The sequence below is a fragment of the Diadema setosum genome, chromosome 21, assembly GCF_964275005.1.
Source record: "Diadema setosum chromosome 21, eeDiaSeto1, whole genome shotgun sequence".
NCBI classification, from domain to species: Eukaryota; Metazoa; Echinodermata; class Echinoidea; order Diadematoida; family Diadematidae; genus Diadema; species Diadema setosum.
In genome coordinates this window covers 18,341,222-18,360,447 of record NC_092705.1, presented here as the reverse complement: position 1 = coordinate 18,360,447, position 19,226 = coordinate 18,341,222, and the positions used below count along the sequence as shown (strand labels likewise).

General features: G+C 37.5%; 1 protein-coding gene across 1 annotated transcript in view; it reads right to left on the bottom strand.

The window, feature by feature from the left end:
• Positions 1–5,047, bottom strand: part of LOC140244371 (alpha-tectorin-like) — a 29,199-nt gene extending 24,152 nt beyond the window's left edge. Inside the window, exons 1-2 of the mRNA XM_072324011.1 lie at positions 4,838–5,047; positions 4,177–4,317 (exon numbers count right to left, since the gene is read on the bottom strand). Coding sequence (XP_072180112.1) covers positions 4,177–4,317; positions 4,838–5,047 — 351 coding nt within the window. The remainder of the gene's footprint in view (positions 1–4,176; positions 4,318–4,837) is intronic.
• Between the last annotated feature and the right edge of the window lie 14,179 nt (positions 5,048–19,226).

The following is a 19,226-nucleotide window of genomic DNA, read 5'->3' as shown; positions in this document are numbered from 1 at the left end:
GTTTAGACATTCATTTTTTCGTTGCGTGTGAGCAGATTATCTCAACTGCATTCAACGGTAACCGTTGCAGCTTTTAGAGGCCTTTGGCTATGGAAAATCGTGTAAATATCAAAATGTTAGCTTTAAGCACTGGCGGATTTAGAGGCGGGCACAACTGGCCCATGCCAACCCTCCTTTTGAAGCAATTTTTTTTTTCAAAATCCTTCTTTGTTTTATAATTTTTATGCGTGTGCCCCCCCCCCCCTCCTCTTGAGGAAAAAAAAATCTTCCATACGTCCCGCTTCCACCGCTAGTTGTTATTAATGTGACACCTGACGTAGGTAGCGCTCCCGGAAAATAGTTTTAACCCCCCATCCCCGCTCATCTGTTTTTTCGGCGAGTTTCGACTTGGGGTAAATCCAGAGGCTGGGAAAGTACAAAAAATTGCGCCACCATCCCCCCTCTTCTAAAATCCATATCACTAAACTCGTCAGTCGTCATTCTCCAGCTTATAAGACACAAAACATATGGGGTGCCTCCTTCCTTTACGCAAAAGGTAGGGTCAAAACGCAGCACCCCCCCCAAAAAAAAAAGAAAAAAGAAGAGAATGAGTGAATGAAAGCAAAATAGAACGAAAAAAGAGAGAAAGAAAAGATAGAAAGAAAGAAAGAAAGAATGAATGAATTTCAATGAAAGAACGAAAGAAAAAAATAATAAAAAAGAACGAACATTATAAAGAAAGTAAGAAAGAAAGGAAGGAAGGATAATATTTGTACCTTAACCTATGAAACAGAAGCTACAAAATTAATATAAGTCAGACACTCATGATGAAACTACGAGTCTATTTGTCAGATGTTGCAGACAGGGATCCCGTGGGTGTCCACTGAATTCAATTGAATTTATTGTAATCGACATGAACCTCGGCTACAAGTCCCATGCAGAGAATTATCAAGTTTTGTCATTTTCAATGTTACTCGAACTTGCAAGAAAAAGCAGCAAGATTGGTGTGAGTTACACTACAGTAATACATTTGTTGTTAACATAATATTTAGTGTATTTGATAAATGCTATAAACATATTTCACTGTATTTCTGGTTTCGTAGATACAGAATTATAGTATTTAACTGACTTACTGTCATACGAAACGAAAGCTAACTCTAAAGTTTTGTGTGGTGACTTGTGAAATAACACCATCCTGTCAAGTTGACTTGAACATTGACGTCTATAGTGCAGAAGTGCACTTTATATTTATCTTTTAAACTCTTCATTTGTTGATATTTGTCAAGACTTATTTCGTTGTTAAAACGTATCCTTCTTGTCAACATTTTTCTTCTCTATAAACAGCTTAAAACAGGAATATGTAATACACAACAAAAATGTTATTTTGTTTTACCGACAGGTGTCCGTCACAAAGACTGGTCGTCTTCATGTTTGGTTTCATCTTTGTTCATGATTTATTGTTTCGCTGCGCTCGCTCGCCAAAATTTATCACAAAAAAGATAAGAACAAAACGTGATGATCACGCGGAAATATACAAATTTCGGTTCATTCGCGCGTAATAATTTAGAGTATTCTTCCAAGTCCTCACAGTTTGTTGGTATAAATCGTTAACCCTAAGGCCGTCACTATATCTTGATTAGAATTGTAAGATTTAATAAGATTTAATAATAAAATTTATTACATTTGAATCACCCTCAAAAGACCCTTTTATGTGCTTGAAAAAGCATATCATGTGGACTTTTTTGAAGTCCCTACCGGGATGGGGTTTGGGTTGAACAGTTTTTCAGAAATTAGGGACGCAATTTTCGCGCTTGCCCCGGGCGCCGTTTTCCCTATATACGCCACTGACTAATTTAGAGTATTTTTTCAAGTCCTCAGTTTGTTTGTATAAATCGTTATCTATAAGGCCGTCACTATATCTTGATTAGAATTGTAAGATTTAATAAGCAAAAAAATGACAAGAATTCCATGTTTTGTGAGCTGAAACACAACAAATTTCAACTCGCTCGCTGCGCTCGCTCGCCAAAATTTATCAAAAAAAAAAGAAAAGAAAAGAAAAAAGATAAGAACAAAACGTAAGATGATGCGGACAAAATGACAATGTCTATTGTGTTCACGCATATCATTTTATATTTAGCAGGCAAAATGTAACACGGAGCAGCGGCTGCAATTTCTTTCGTTCTGAAGCGATCGCCGATTGGATCAAAAGAGGGTGCCAACGGTTTCGAACATACGGGGGGGGGGGCGGCGCAAAAAAATCAAACAAGATAAGAACAAAACGTAATGATGACGCGGAAAAACACAAATTTCGGCTCACTCGCTCGTACTAATTTAGAGTATTTTTTCAAGTCCTCTGTTTGTTGGTATAAATCGTTATTTATAAGGCCGTCACTACATCTTGAATTGAATTGTAAGATTTAATAAGAAAAAAAAAAAAAAAATAAAAAAAAATAAATAAAAAAATACAAGAATTCCATGTTCTGTAAGTTGAAATTCAAAAATTTTCGGCTCGCTCGCTACGCTCGGTCGCCAAAATTTATCAAAAAAAGAAGAAGATAAGAACAAAACGTAATGATGACGCGGAAATATACAATTTTCGGCTCACTCGCGCGTACTAATTTAGAGTATTTTTTCAAGTCTTCAGTTTGTTGGTATAAATCGTTATCTATAGGGCTGTCACTATATCTTGATTAGAATTGTAAGATTTAATAAGCAAAAGAATGACAAGAATTCCATGTTTTGTAAGCTGAAATACAAAAATGTTCGGCTCCCTCGCTGCGCTCGCTCGCCAAAATTTATCAAAATTTATTACATTTAAATTACCCTCAAAAGTGTTATTTCCTTCATTGATATAAACAGACATAGTGTGTTTAATTTTGATAATTTTACATAGATATTATATATATATATATATATATATGTGTGTGTGTGTGTATGTGTATATTGTGTAACAAATGTATGGTCTATCGTGAGCCCCCTCCAATATTTGTCCCCCCCCCCCCCCAATCCAAAACTGCTTCCGGCGCGCCTGCCATCTTGACAATAATTGTAATGTGCGTTCTGTTGGCAGATCTTGATGAAGGCCATGACAGGCCAGAAGCTCGATTAAAAGGGAAAAGAAGAGAGCAACGTCCGCCTCAAATTTGATTTCTTTCACTATATGCTCCATTGAATGAGGCACCGCTTAATACATTTCGGTCAGGAACGATCTCTCACACTATATACATATGTCAGATAAGTGTCGAGTCAGTTCGGCGAGTGTCAAGTTAGTTGGACGTGTGTTAGATTCGTGTTGTGCGGCTATCGGGCGTGCCAGCCGGTGTTCTATGACAGACTGTAGAGTGTCCGATGATTCAACAGTCGTCGGACAGGTTAACTTGAGTGAGGCTTGGTGTGAAATATTATTCATAAATTTATTATATATAAATATTTTCACATCAGCACGATGTTTCGAAATAGCGCGCTATTTTCTGACTTGGGAAATTAACCCGATCACGAAATAGCGCGCTATTTGATAATGTGAATAAAGATTAGCGCGCTAATTGATCGAGAAAATTTCTCGAGTCCAACTCGAGAAATTTCCGAAATAGCAGGATAATTACTGAACTAGCGCGCTATTTGATAATGTTCGGGCTCATGTGAATAGAAATTTGCGATCGCGAAAAATATCTCGAGCTTGGATTTTTATCGGGCTGATGTGAAAACGCCTAAGGATCCTCCTTGAATAAATTACGGAATTTGAACTTGAATTGCACATGTGTTGTTGATTCGGACACAATTATTTTTCAAAAAGCCAACTTGCTCGATCTTTCTGCTTAGACAGTTTAGGGGAGAGATTACAGGACATTTTTCTTTTCTGCCCTAGTTACGTACAGTGTGATGAAATTATTCTGTGTGGGAGAGTCTTTAAAAACAAACAGTTGGATTGAAGCATCCAGTCACCTAAAGTATGTGAGAAATGCCTCTGATTTTTCCTGTTTTGATGCGTTCGATCATTCTCTACTCACTGGTTTATCTCTGTGGAGTATATGACGTGGCAGACCTAGCCGCTGTGCCGGGGCAGCGCCAATTATTTGTTGTTGTTGTTGTTTTTTTTTCTGAAGAAGCATTACACTGTATTAGTTCAAGGAAGAGATTTGCGTACACACTGTTTAGAAATCCTTTCTACTACCAGAAAGATAAAAGGACCGCTACTACCTGTGCTAGGTCGTCACCGCCGAGCCCAGTGTAGGGATCTCCGTTGTTGATCAGTCCAGCGGTCCACTTTACCGTCTCATAGTTGAAGAAAACGGCAGAGAAAGTTCCTCCAGCCACCAGAACACATTGGAACGTGTTCGTCTGCCCCGTGTTGTGAAATAATTGAATCAAAACATTCTTCATCGTGATATTTCATTGGCTGAACAATTTTTTTTTCTTAAGATATTTTGTATACATTCTGATTTTATTGGCATACTGACAGTCCTCTTCACTCATCTTGAAATTATATCGAACAAAATGTCGAAACAATTCATTTTTTACTCATTTTGCACTGAACCGCTTTTTTTTTTTTCAGGTCTTCTCGAGAGCCGGATCACGTCTCGCTCTGTTGCTTTCTGCCACGACTGGTCAATATTGGCGTTCTCCAACATTACGTAACTGTTGACAACCTATGCTTTATTCCACTAAAGCTTACAAACAAAAAAACAAAAAACAAAAAAACAAACAAAGGATGATGCAAAAACAAATGCCACATTTGTTGTAACTTTATATAATTCATCATATCAATCTTGAGGGAAAAAGAGAATTATGTGCGCTTTCAAGTACACGAAAAGGACAGAAGACAATATTACAAGGATAAAAATCAGAATACATCACTCACTATTGAAGGATCCTCAGAGCCATAGAAACCCACATGGTCCCATGTGGTGATAAACATCCACTCGGTCTGGAAAACCTGCTGCGTTACGAAGGCTTCCCTCACAATCTTTGTTGCCATGTCGTACACATGTGTTTCACTTGGCTCCACCTCTCGGTAACTGACCGTTCCACCAGTCTCTGTGTTTACATCTGCCCAATATGGCGTCAGCATAGTGATATTGGCCAGAGGAAAAGGCGTTGACGTGAATTCGATGACAGGTGCCCCAAATGAGATGGCGCCATTGATATTGATCTACAGGAAGCCCCAAAATGATACCACGCAGAAAGATGCAACTGATGATAACCGATCATTAAGCCCATCGTCTATTCTTATACTTATGTTAATTATTTACATTCAACATTTCTTTTCAACTAGCTAGTGGCATAAGATTTCAGTTCCCTTTTTCCTTCTTCTTTAATGTTTTACGGTACCTCAGTGTTTTTTCCTAAACAAATCATTTATGAAATAGCTGCGCCCTTTAATATAAAGTAGAATGAAAGTTACCAAGATCGAGAAGAGCAATGTGGACGACTTGGGTAATTATCGACCTATATCTCTTTTATAACCCTGTTTCACAGAGCCTTTTTCATCGGCCACTCGCCGGAAGCAAAGTTTTGTTTTTCTGTCCGGCCACCAACGAAGTGTATCGGATCGCAGTCAGATTAATTCGACTTGTGTTGGTCAATTATTCGGTCAGTATCGAGTCAGTCCGGTGAGTGTCAAGTTAGTTGGACGTGTATTAGATTCGTGTTGTGCGGCTATCGGGCGTGTCCAGCCGGTGTTCTATGACAGACTGTAGAGTGTCCGATGATTAAGCAGTCATCGGACAGGTTAACTTGAGTGAGGCTTGGTGTGAATCTGTGGAGATAGTCGGATCACATTTCAGCGGATCTCATCGGTACGCTAAATTTTTGCATCGAGATATCAGATAAGCGTCTGATGGTCAGCAGATTTCGGGCCTTTAACATTTTCCTACTCGAACGATCTTGCATCGCATTACGCCCGACATGTCCGACACTGACCTGATAGTCGACAATCACAAGTCAGATTCATCAGACTGCGATCCGATCAGGTGGTTGCCAGAAGAAGAAACTTTGCTTCCGACGAGTCGAAAAAAATCCTGCGGAGAGGGAGTGTTATGTTATATCCCCATTCCATCGAGATTGTCGGAAGCAAGGTTTGTTTTCCGGGGGTTCTGTTTTCTAGCAAATCCAGCAAGATCCATCCAAGATCTGACGTTGATTGGGGTAATCGGATCGAAGGCTGGTAGCCGCCCGATATCTGCCATCTGTTCATCAGATTGTGATTGGATGATGATCTGACACTGACCCAACACTTCGACAATCGCAGGACACCAATCCAACTAATCGGTCAGAAATCGGATGGTAATCAAACCAGACACTGGGCTGATATGGGCCAAATCGGAAATCATGTATTGAAGCGGGTCAAACAGACTGTCCAAAACAGTACACCTTCTGACGATAGTTTCAGTAAAGTGCCAATTCCCTGTACACCTGTATCTCAGATAAGGAAGGAAGCTAAAACAATTCAAAACAATGTTTGTATCAAAACCAGATAGGCCTACTTACTTGAATTACTTGTTATTTTAGTTTCGTAAACTCAACTGTACTTCCAATTAATTATACTGAGGGAGCCCTGTGGCATTATGGAGGTAACGAGGACCAAAGTATCCTCCGTCGTTAAATCCTCTGGAGCTGTAGGCATAAAAGTGCATAAAGGCCCTGTCACACCTTTCCGGGTAAGCTATGTGGGCTTGTTGCGAATAGGGATTTTCCAGCACACAGGAGAATTTTCTGCTGGCGGACAAGGATGTTGGCTAGTTCCGTACTTGCGTCTTACCTGCTAAACGCGTGCTACCTACCTGCTATATTTGCGTGTATTTCATGTGGCCTGCGTGAGAGCTTCGAAACCGATCCGTGTTTTCAGTTACGAGCGACATATACGGGGACTGCAAAGTACCTACGTTACATCTGCGAAGTATCTGCGTGGGAGCTGCCTGCGAGGTGCTGCCGCTAAGGGCCTCCTACTGGTGTTTTGCGTGTACCTCTGCCGGTAAACCCCCGCCACTCACCCGGAACGAGTTTTGAGCGTGCTCAACACCTTGTCACACCGTGTCAAGGGAAGTCTTGCGGGTTGACTTGAGGGGAAAAATTTTTGCTACCCGGACCTCCCAGCAGTTGGCCCCACCTGACAGTAGGTTCTACCCGTAGTTGCCCGGAGGTGCGCACGCAAGTCTGATTTACCCGCAGCAAGTCACAGGAAGTTGACCCGCTTGAAGTACGTAAGTTGCCCGTGGATCTATGCTTATGCGCCGGAAGCGCGTGTCATCTGCGGGCATTCTACGAGCATAATACGGGTGTTTTACAGGCATGGAACGGTGTCGAAACTGCCAATATCTGTGTAGCTGGTCACTTCTGCGGGCGTAGAGCGAGATATACGAGCAAATTGCGTATATGCTGATGGTCAGTTACTGCCTTCCTGCTGGTTAGTTGAGAGTCGGCTGCGGCCAAGATAATGACATTCTGTGGGACTTCTGCCATATCAAATTCCTTCAGAGGGATTCATTCACAGAGTTGTCAGCCCTCACTCGCCTCCCATGCGCCTGACACGCAGGTCACACAGAATGCACGTAAGTAGAACGTAAGCAGCACGGGTCCAGCAGGTAAGACGCATGCTGAACTTGCCCAAATCATTGCCCGCCTGCAAAAATCTTCCTGCGTGCTGGAAAGTCCCCACACGCAACAAGCCCGCGTAGCTTGCCCGGAAAGGTATGACAACTCCGTGTAACTACGGGTCATGTGCGGGTTATCTGCGGGGACTTCCGGGTAGCAAAAATTGTTCTTCGCAAGTCGCACGCAAGGCTTGCCCGGAAATGTGTGACAGCGCCTTAAGCACGATAGTCCACTGGCATTTTATGTAAGGGCACAGGAGAGTTTGCTAGCACTTAAAGAGATTGTACGCCTGGATTAAGTAAATATTAGTAGAACACATTGGTGAGATAATTTTGTGGAAAATCTGTCAATCCGTTGGAAAGTTATGAATCCTACAGCTTCGGTGCAGCTATATCGCTGGATAAGAAGTCTACAACATTTTTTTGACGTCGCCTATAGAAAACAACGTAAGGAAAATGTAAGAAGAAATTAACATATATTTTCTCTTTTCCCCATGGCATTTAACAATATCACGTTATTTACCTCACTAAGAAAACGCTGGGGGAATAAATTTTCTCTTATCATATGTCAGTAACAGGTCGAAGGAATGTGAACTTTTCACAAAAACAACAACAACAACAACAACAACAATTTTCTGGAATCCGTTATATTGTTTTCCAAATACTAGTACGTGACGTCACAAATATAGTCCTCTTATCCAGCAGTAGCGGCACCGAAACATTAAAATATCATGTGAACGGATCGTCCGATTTTCCACAAACTTTCACTGATGTGTTCAACTAATAATGCTTCATTCACTCGATGACACCTGACCTGACAGTCGACCAACAAAAGTCGGATTCATCAGATTGTGATCCGACACGCTTCAATGGGTGGCCTGAAGCAACAAACCTTGCTTCCGACGAGTGACCGGTGAGAAAAAATATCTGCGGGATGGGGGTATTAGTTCATCGTAGGAGGCCTTTCCCGATCACAAGTCGAATTTGTGTCAGATGAGTGTTGAGTCAGTCTGGTGTGCGTCAGATTGCGCCGCTTTCCAATCTGCGGTCGTCCGACGTGTTCGAGAGCCGTCCAGCACAAATTCAACACTCATCGGAGGGTAAACGATATCCTGCACTGTCCGATTACTATCCGTTGTGAGATCGATGGGATAATAGCTCCTCAACTCGACTGTCACCTGACACTCATCGTGTAAACCTAGTGACATCTGATGGCTAACGGTCTAAAAAAGGAGGGTGATCCCACGGTCAGCCAACACTGGTGCTTAGCAGACTTTTATCGAAAATAACCGTTAGCTACATCCTGATTGTGAAGATTAGAAGTCCACAGCAAAGTTCCCTCCCGAGCTTTATGGTGGAATGAGACATGTGGATTGAATGAATGTAGGAATATAAGAAAAACACATCACTGAAAGTTTTAGGGCAATCCGACAATCTGTGCACAAGATATAGGTTTTGGTGCCGCTACTGATGGATAAAGGGTCTACAACATTTTGTGACGTCACGTATGGAAAACGATAAAATGAAATTCGAGAAATTGATTGATTTCTTTTTCTGTGAAAAGTTCACATTCTCTCCACTTGTTACTGACATGTGATAACAGAAAATTTGTCCCCCCCCCTCTTCTGAGAGCGATGAATAAAGTGATCTTAATAAATGCCACAAAAGTGAAAATATATTGATTTTTTGTTATATTTTCCTTAGGTTGTTTTCCATAACATACGTCACATAATGTTGTAGACTTTTCATCCAGCGATAGCAGCACCGAAACTGTACAGATTCATAACTTTTCAACGGATTTTAAGATTTTCCTCAAAATTATTTCACTAATGTGTTCTAAAGATGTTGCTGTATTTACCTGTATTACGCTGAATTTGGACTTCTGTGCCCCCACCTAAAGTGCCAGTGGACTATAGTACTTATACGCTTCTACGCCTGCGGCTCCAGAGGATTCAGCAATGGAGGATATACTCTCGTCCCCACAACCTCTAATGCAATACTGTACTGTTGATACCCAGGGTTCTAATAAAGTAATAAAGTAATAAAATCTGTTCATGATTCAAATATTATTATTAAGAATTGTTTTGGGCTACTTCTTATCTGAAGATTTCAGAGATACATGGAATTGGCATTTCACTTAAACTATCGTCTGTTTTAAATAGTCTGTTTGATCGGCTTCAATGCACGATTTTCGATTTGGCGCAAATCAGCCCAGTGTCTGGTCTGAGTCTGATTACCATCCGATTACTGACCGATTAGTCGGACTGGTGTCATGCGATTGTCAGAAGTGTTGAGTCAGTGTCAAATCATCCCAATCACAATCAGATGAACACATGACAGATAACGAGCGGGTACCAGCCTTCGAACCTATTACCCCGATCAACGTCAGATCTTTGTTGGATTTGCCAGAAAACAGGGCCCCCAATTTCCGCTTGTCGGCTCAGATTTCATTGGAGCTCATCGGAAAGTTTTTGTTTCTTTGTTTGTGCATTTTTGGGATCAGCTGAGCCTCTGATGGTCAGTGGAATAGTGCCTTAATACCCCCATTCCACAGAGATTCTTTTTCTCATCGGTGACTCGGCCACCCACCGAAGTGTATCGGATCGTAATCTGATGAATCCGACTTGGCTGGTCGAGTATCAGATGAGTGTCAGACGTGTGGCGCGTGATCCTCCTTGGACGATCTTACCTTGATACACTTCGGTGGGTGGCCGGAAGCAATAAATTTTGTTTCCGATGAGTGACTGATGAGAGAAAATCTCTGTGGAATGGGGGTATTACCAATTATATTCCAACTATAATCATTACACCAGATTCGCTGGTTGTTAGGTATTCCGGGTTCAAAGAGATTCATTTATGTCAGGGAAGTGTAAGAGAAGGAGAGGAAACAAGAATCTCTCCTTTGTACCAATGCTCCGTGTTGCCGAGAAGTTATGCGCGCTATCGCAGGTGTTAAAATTGCTTTGCCAAAAGACAGCACTTCTATTTGAATAATTACTGGATATGCATCATTCCTGAGATACAACATACCTAAACAAGCGGCAATTCGCTGTCCCCTTTAAGGTTTGGGACCACATTGCTTAGTGTGCAGAGACACGGAAGAAATTTAGTAAAAATTGTACTAAAATTGTACCTTTGTAGCTTAGCACCTATTTGCGCACCTATTATTTTCGTTCACTGCACCCAACCCCACGGACAAACACATACTACAGGTACTCATGTTTTGTCAACAACGAACTTGTGCAGCAGCCTTTATTTACAGACCCTTAATCAATACTTAGGAAAAAAGAATTTCATTAATTATGGATTTTGAATCTGATATTGACAGAGATATAGCTGTTTATCATTCTGATTATTATACGGTTGAAGAATTCAATTAAAAATTTAATATTGATAATGATAATGATTTTCATTTTTATTACAACAACATTAAACATCATTTCAGTCTACTTCACTTAAATGCTAGAGGTATGAATAGAAATTTTGATTCTTTTGATTTATTATTATCGTCTTCGATTAATAATTTTCAATTTTCAGTAATGAGGAGGTGTCGCCTTATATATTCATGATTCTCTCACTTTCAAAAACAGAAATGATATATACACTGAAGGAACTGAAAACATATTCGTAGAGCTTACAAGCAATACTTCAAAAAATATGATTATTGGAGTGGTTTATAGACCCCCTAGCAGCTCAATAGATTTGTTTTTAGAAAAATTAGAATTTATTCTTTATAACAAATTGGCACGTGAAAACAAATATATTTATCTTATGGGTGATTATAATATCGATATTTTACCCTTTAAATTAGATAATAGTTTAAAGTTATTGAATACACTCTCTATGTATAGTTTACATCCTCACATTAATAAAGCAACCAGACAGAATAGTTAATAATTCTGAAACCTTAATAGATAACGTATTTTCTAATGTCAGTGAGTCAGAAAATTTTAATGGTATTTTACATTTTGATATATCTGACCATCTCCCTATTTTTGTTATTTCTCAGAATGAGGTTGATAGTATCAGGAATAAATATAAACGTGAATATATTAGAAGAGAGACACAACAAAATATTGATAGATTAATTGTTGATTTGGCAGTTGAGTTTTGGGATGATGTTTTCGGTGAATCCGATGTCAACAGCGCGTATGAATTATTCATAAATAAGTTTCTCTTTTTATATAACAGGAATATACCCCTTATACGAAAGAGAAAAAATAGGAGAAAGCCCCGCAGACCATGGATTACCAAGGGTATTTTGTTATCGATAAAAACACGCAATAATTTATACAGGAAAGCGTTACACACGCGATTAGATGTTGATTTCAATAGATATAAAAAGTAAAGAAATATATTAACAACTATTATACGATTGTCACCTAAATTTTATTATTCAAAAAATATTGAATCTAAAGGATCCAATACAAACTCAATTTGGAAGATACTTAAGGATCTTTTGGGAAATAAAAAAGTCACTTGTTTTATAATTATTGAAAATGGATATGAAATTACGGACCCAAATGATATTGCTAATATTTTAATGAGTATTTTATTGATATAGGATCAAATTTAGTATCTTCCATAAATGAAACCGATACTGATTTTATGCAGTATTTTTCTGAATCATTTGATATTTCTCTTTTTTTTTCTTACCAACTTCATACCATGAAATACTTAGCATTGTTAAAGATCTTAAAGCCAGTAAGTCCTCGGGTTATGATGGTTTAAGTGTTTATCTCCTTAAACAGATTATTCATTTTATCGCACCCCCACTAGTACACATATTCAACATATCTCTCAGTTCTGGCCGCTGCCCAAACTCACTGAAAATCGTAAAAGTGATTCCAATCCATAAAAAGGACGATCACACACAACTAAAAAATTACCGCCCAATTCCCTTCTCCCAAGCATATCAAAAATTCTAGAGAAAATTGTTTATAAAAGACTATTTTCTTTTTTAAATGAAAATGAAATTCTTATTCCGAATAAATTCGGATTTACGAAAAATCACTCTACAGATTACGCTATTACTCAACTTTGTGATAAAATAATTGAAGCTTTTATTAATAAGGAACATATTGTTTGAGTTTTTATGGACCTGAGTAACGCATTTGATACTATTGATCACAAAATTCTTATTCGCAAATTAAAACATTATGGAATTCGAGGAATACCTCTGCTATGGTTCACCGATTACTTATCTAACTGTGAGCAATATGTTGATCTTGATTCATGTTCCTCCAGGAGATTAAAAATCAATTGTGGAGTACCACAAGGGTCTATCTTAGGCCCTCTGTTATTTCTTTTCTATGTTAATGATATAATTAATGTTTCACCAATATTAACTTACATTTTGTTTGCAGATAATACAAATATATTTTATTCACATAAAGATCCACAGATACTTATCCGTACACTTAATTTTGAATCATGTAAAGTTTCTTCTTGGTTCCAATGCAATAAATTTTCTTTAAATATTGGTAAAACTAGTTTTATATATTTTAAAATGTTCATTCTTCTGAAAATGAATGTAATTCATATATTGATGGGTTACCCCTTGTAGAAAAAAAGTCTACTAAATTTCTTGGTGTCATCATTGATGCTAATCTTACCTGGAACGAACATGTAAATAATATAAGTTGTATTGTATCGAGAAACATAGGTATATTGCTTAAACTGAAAGATCTTTTGATAGAAAAGTCTCTTTTTATTTTGTATAATGCACTGCTTTTACCATACATCACATATTGCAATATGGTATGGGCAAATTCTAACAAGACAAAAATTCAATCAGTTCACCTTCTCCAAAAAAAAAAGAGCACTCCGCATTTGCACCAACTCACATTATCTTGCAAACTCTGAACCATTATTCTCTAAATTGAGAACTCTGAAAATCAACGATATTCATACATTACAATGCGCAATATTCATGTACAAATAAAAATCCAACACCCTCCCTTCCTCGTTCCACAACCTATTCATTGTGAACTCTAACGTCCACGCTTACCCAACTCGACATTCCAAAGATTATCACCTCCACAATCCCAAGTTCATGATAGCTCATAAGTCAATTAGATACCATGGACCTGACGTTTGGAATACTCTCCCTGAGCAAATCAAAACAACCACTAAATCATACTCTTTTAAGGCACTTATGGAAAAAAAAATCTTTTATCGAAATATAATGATGTATGAGTGATAAGAAGTTTTGGGGGGTTTATGTGCACTAATAAACAGTTTATTTTGATGTAGTATTAGCTTTAGTAATTTGCTGCACATCAAAATTGTTGATATTGTATACAGAAGTATGTAGCAGACATACATGTGACACAAAGATACACCAGAAGCAACTCAATCAGGTATATATACCCAAACATTAGATTAACAAAATTGTATTTCATCGCATGCACAGCTCAGCGCAGCACAGCACAGCACAGCACAGCACAGCACTCACCTCAGCACAGTATTATACTAAAGAATGCCTATTGATAACAAATAAACGATAACTATTTTGAATTTTCCTTTTATTTTTGACTTAATAAATTACTACGATATTTTGGATTTGACTATTGATTCTATTTTGTAGACACGTCCGTCATACAGATATGTAAATCGATTTTAAGTCTCGAATTTTACCCCGAGGCCTCGATCCATGTCAAGCTGCTGCTTATGATCGCGGTCTCCTGCTTTTCTGTTATTACAATAACCAAAAATGTTTAATTTTAAAAATCAATTTATTCAAATCCCCATCTGTTATATTTTTTTTTATCTGAAATTCGTTTATTTGAACGACATGATATACTCGGAATGAATAATCAAGTATTATTTACATAATCTACAACTGTTGATTCAACGGTTCGCCTCTGAACATTTTATTTTGTGAATGATATGCTACACGTCTTATACATTGAATACTGTCATGTTCATAGTGTGTGTGTGTATATATATGTGCTTTGAATTAATTTGTAAGACAGTATGCTTGCTTGTGTGTCGTGTAATGTTAATTTCTAAATATGTGTATTCTTTTGTTATGTGTGATTTGGAAAAAGGCAGAAATGAAATAAAATCAATGAATCAATCAATTTGAATGACGCAAATGAACAATTAATTGATTGCTCCTAAAGGAATTTGAATGACAAAATTATGAAATTGACCGGGATACCTATATTAAAAATGATAATAACAATATGATGATAATAATGATGACAATAAAATAATACAATAGATATATGCAAAGAAGTCACCTCCAAATATCACCCAAGAACTGAATATCTGTACGAACTGAATATCATAAAACTGAACTGAATATCATAACTGAAACAAGAACTGAATATCATAAAAATTCCTGAACTGAATATCATAACTGAAACAAGAACTGAATATCATAAAAATTCCTTTCATGGTCTAATTAAAAATGGTAATGTTAATATTCAGCGAACTGGCTGTGTTAAATTTGTAGGTTTAAACTATGACAATGACTACTCATGGAAATTCCACATTAATGATTTATTGCTTTCAGAATGAACACTGGAATTGTTTACAAACTTCAAGATTTTCTTTTGTTCCAATTAACATTATGCAATCATTGTGCGGTACTTTGATAAATTTATATATGCATTGCTATTTTAACGTGTGGAAATGATGCATCATTTCTTTCAGGTAAGACTTTTTTTTATCATTTTTTTTTTTTAATCCAGAAACGAGATATTAGAATCATAGACAAAAGACTTTTTGTTTCGGTCATACCAAGGAGGTTTAAGAGATGGAGTTCCAACTGGCTGTAATTATTCAAACAGTTGTCACTTTTCTATTGATGTACAAAAGAATTCCACAGGTGCATCTGTGCCTTTCGTGGCGGGGTTTGATGCCGCCGTCTTGCTGAGCAATCTGAAGATTCATTTTGAACGTTAACTTAATGTTGGCTATATTTTGCTTGTTTATCTATTAAATGAAACGAAATCTCACTTAATGATAAAGCTCATTAAACAAAGATCAATCCTTTCAAGAAATATGTGCAAAAGTGTAAATCAGAGATGTATCATGTGAAAGTGTTTAAAACTGTACCCTCCCGGAAAGCCGGTTTTATCACTTTTCCACTTAATTCCTCCAAATAAAACTGATATGGAATAATCTTCGAGTATAATTCTATATTGATAGATATATCAGATTAGTGGCCGGGCACGGCCAGTCGAGTAATTTTCATTTTCATTTCATCATTTTTTTGCGCAATTTCTATTCGCGCATCCCCGTGTCTTTACCATCATATACCACCTATCTTTTATAAGTAGGGATGGCGAAAAGTAATTACCATCACAAAGACATATTTTCGTTAGAAAGTAGCTGATGATTATGCAATGAGACATGAGTCAATTGTCTTCCTATCTGAGTGGCAGATCCAGTTTGCCACATGCTTCAAATACTGATATGGAATAATCTTCGAGTATAATTCTATATTGATAGATATATCAGATTAGTGGCCGGGCACGGCCAGTCGAGTAATTTTCATTTTCATTTCATCATTTTTTTGCGCAATTTCTATTCGCGCATCCCCGTGTCTTTACCATCATATACCACCTATCTTTTATAAGTAGGGATGGCGAAAAGTAATTACCATCACAAAGACATATTTTCGTTAGAAAGTAGCTGATGATTATGCAATGAGACATGAGTCAATTGTCTTCCTATCTGAGTGGCAGATCCAGTTTGCCACATGCTTCAAATACTTTCGAGTGGCGGCATCGAACGTGACTTTAAAGGAAATACGACAGTTGTGACTCCATTCTCTTGAACCTCCTTGGTCATACAAACATATTTTTTTTTCTTAATATAAAGTATTTATGGTAAATGATTTATTTTTGTATAACGTCAGTATATTTCTGAAAAATGATCTCCCGAGTGTATTTTCAACTGTGTTTAAAAAAAAAAAAGAAAACGAATTTTAAGTTTACCCTACCCGACAAAGCCGTTTGGTCCTAAAGTTTGGAATAATCGTCCTAATAACGACACTACTCGCCATTCCCTCTCCATATTAAAAAAAAAAACAAAACCCCAAAACAATTCAAAATCCTTAGTTATAAAATTGTATGACAATAGATCCGTTTCATCCGCTCTGTGTTAATGACAAGATTGTTTCTCATTCTTCTGCATTTGGCAGATTGAAATTCATTTGACATTATTTTTTTTTTTTGTTGAAAATTCTTTTTCTCAACTCTAGAGTTTAAAGAGGATTTTTTTTTTCTAAAATGAAGTGAACATGGTGTTTTTATGCCTCCGCCACGAAGTGGTGCCGGAGGCATTATGTTTTCGGGTTGTCCGTCCGTCCTTCCGTCCGTCCGTCCGTCCGTCCGTCCGTCCTTCCGTCCGTCCGTAATGAATTTTGTGGACAAGGTAACATTCGAAACCTGTTAAGGTATCCTAATGAAACTTGGCATGTATGTGTATTAGGGGGTGAAGTTGTGCCTATCAACTTTTGGGTGCACATGCTCAAGGTCAAAGGTCAAAAGGTCAAGGTCAAATACATAAAATTTCACTATTTCCACCATATCTATTGAATGCCTGAAGGTATTTTCTTGAAACTTTGTATACATGTTTTGCCCAATTAAGATTCTCTGGTGAAAGTTTGGGTCATGAGGTCAAAAGGTCAAAAGGTCAGGGTCAAATGCATAAAATTTCACTATTTCCACCATATCTATTGGATGCCTGAAGAGATTTTGTTGAAACTTAGTGTATACATGTATTACCCAATTAATATTCTCTGGTGAAAGTTTGGGTCATGAGGTCAAAGGTCAAGGGTCAAAAGGTCAAGTAAAAATATTAAAACTTCTTTTTTTTTCTCCGTACCTTGGAAAATTGTTCAAGGCATCTTCATGGAACATAGTATATACATTTACTGACTGGAAGTGATTATCTAGAGAATGTAGGGTTCATGGGGTCAAAGGTCAGGGGTCAAAGGTCAAGTGCAAGACTTCAAAATTTTACTATTACCCTCATATTTATGCAATGCCAGCAGGGTTATTTTTTTACACTTGGTGTATGCGTGTGTAACCTAATAGAAATTCTCTGGAAAGTTTTTTTTTCTCTCTTTTTGCCTCAAAGGTCAAAAGGTCAAAGATCAAGTGAAAATGCTGAACTAACTTTTTCCTCCATATCTCGGAAGTGGCTCAAGTTACCTTGAAACTTAGTACATATTGTGCATGTTCTACCTGAAAGTAATTATCTTATGAATTTTAGGGTCAAGGGCCAGATGAAAATGGTAACAATTTACCTATTCAATTCAGAAATTGCACTTTTTCTCCACACCTGTACCTTGAAAATTACTCAATGCCTAAATGTATGAATGGGTCAAAGTCAAGTTAAAGTCCTTAAATCCCTAGATACATGCTCTCCTATTCATCCAATTAAACCTACGTCAAGGAAGGTGAACATTCAACACATTTGTGACAAACTTGTCATTCCAATATTTTTGCCAATTTTGTGAAAATGTAATCACACAGTGTCCACATGTACTATCTAGACCTACTGGGAAAATCATGCATTATGGCGGAGGCATACCAGTCGCCAAAGCGACATTTCTAGTTGTTTTTTGTTTTTTTCCGCATTCTTTCCAGCAAAAAAAAAAAAACAGAAAAAAAACAGTATCTTTATTCTAATGGCTGATTTTGTTTTCTCATAAATGTATTGTATGAAACGCGTTTAACGTTACGAACCCACTAGCACTTACAAGCATCGCTTTTAGTTGGTTTCGTCATATTTCACCCTCTGAATTGTAATGGACCAGATCCTTGGTTCCGTCATTTACTTAAAAACATGTGTTGATTATTTGCTCCGATATTGCAATTATTTTTGCAGCTATACGTCACTATGTTTTGAATTGAAGTCTGAGTTTGATGATGTTTTTGTCCAGCGATATATATCGCATTTGGTTATGTCGTGAAATATGAGAAACAAATTCAATTCAATTTAGTCTGATAATAGCAGCCGTCATTGGCGAAACTTGCTGGTACTGTTTGTATGATAGAACGGAATGGGGTCGTTGTTATTTCAATATCCATAGATCATGTTCGGGCATTTCTTATAAGTCACTGCAACACGACCCGCACAGCAACACAAGATATCCCAAAGATTCGCCTCAGAAATGGTAAAATGTCCGTTTAACAGGAAATGTAAACGTGTATATGTACCTTTATACATATTTGTTGTTCAAGGTAAAAAGGAGATTATTGAAGTCATATGAGCAGACTCTTAAATAGATAATATCCTACAAATAAAAACTTATCTTGACACAGAACAACTCATGAAAAAAAAAATCTTCAACTTTTCCGGAGTACCCTCAAATTGTATGGGCCATGATTATACCTGTCCTTCAAACGTACTGTGGCCTTTCCTAACTTGATATGGTGTTTGATAACGATTACATAACGTGTTTGCCTCATGAGTTCATGCGGAAAGGGTGTGTTATGGATTGCTTCAAGTGATAGTGACTACAATGTAACACCGAAACTATTCAAATGAAGGTGGATTTACGTAGTTGCAGTAGTAAAACATGATCCTTTGAAATCTTTTTGACATTCCTCTTGCAGGAGTATAATTAGCTGATTAGCATAGTTCTGTCTTGGTATATCAAAATGCTTGAAGGTAATTGTTTCATACCTAAAT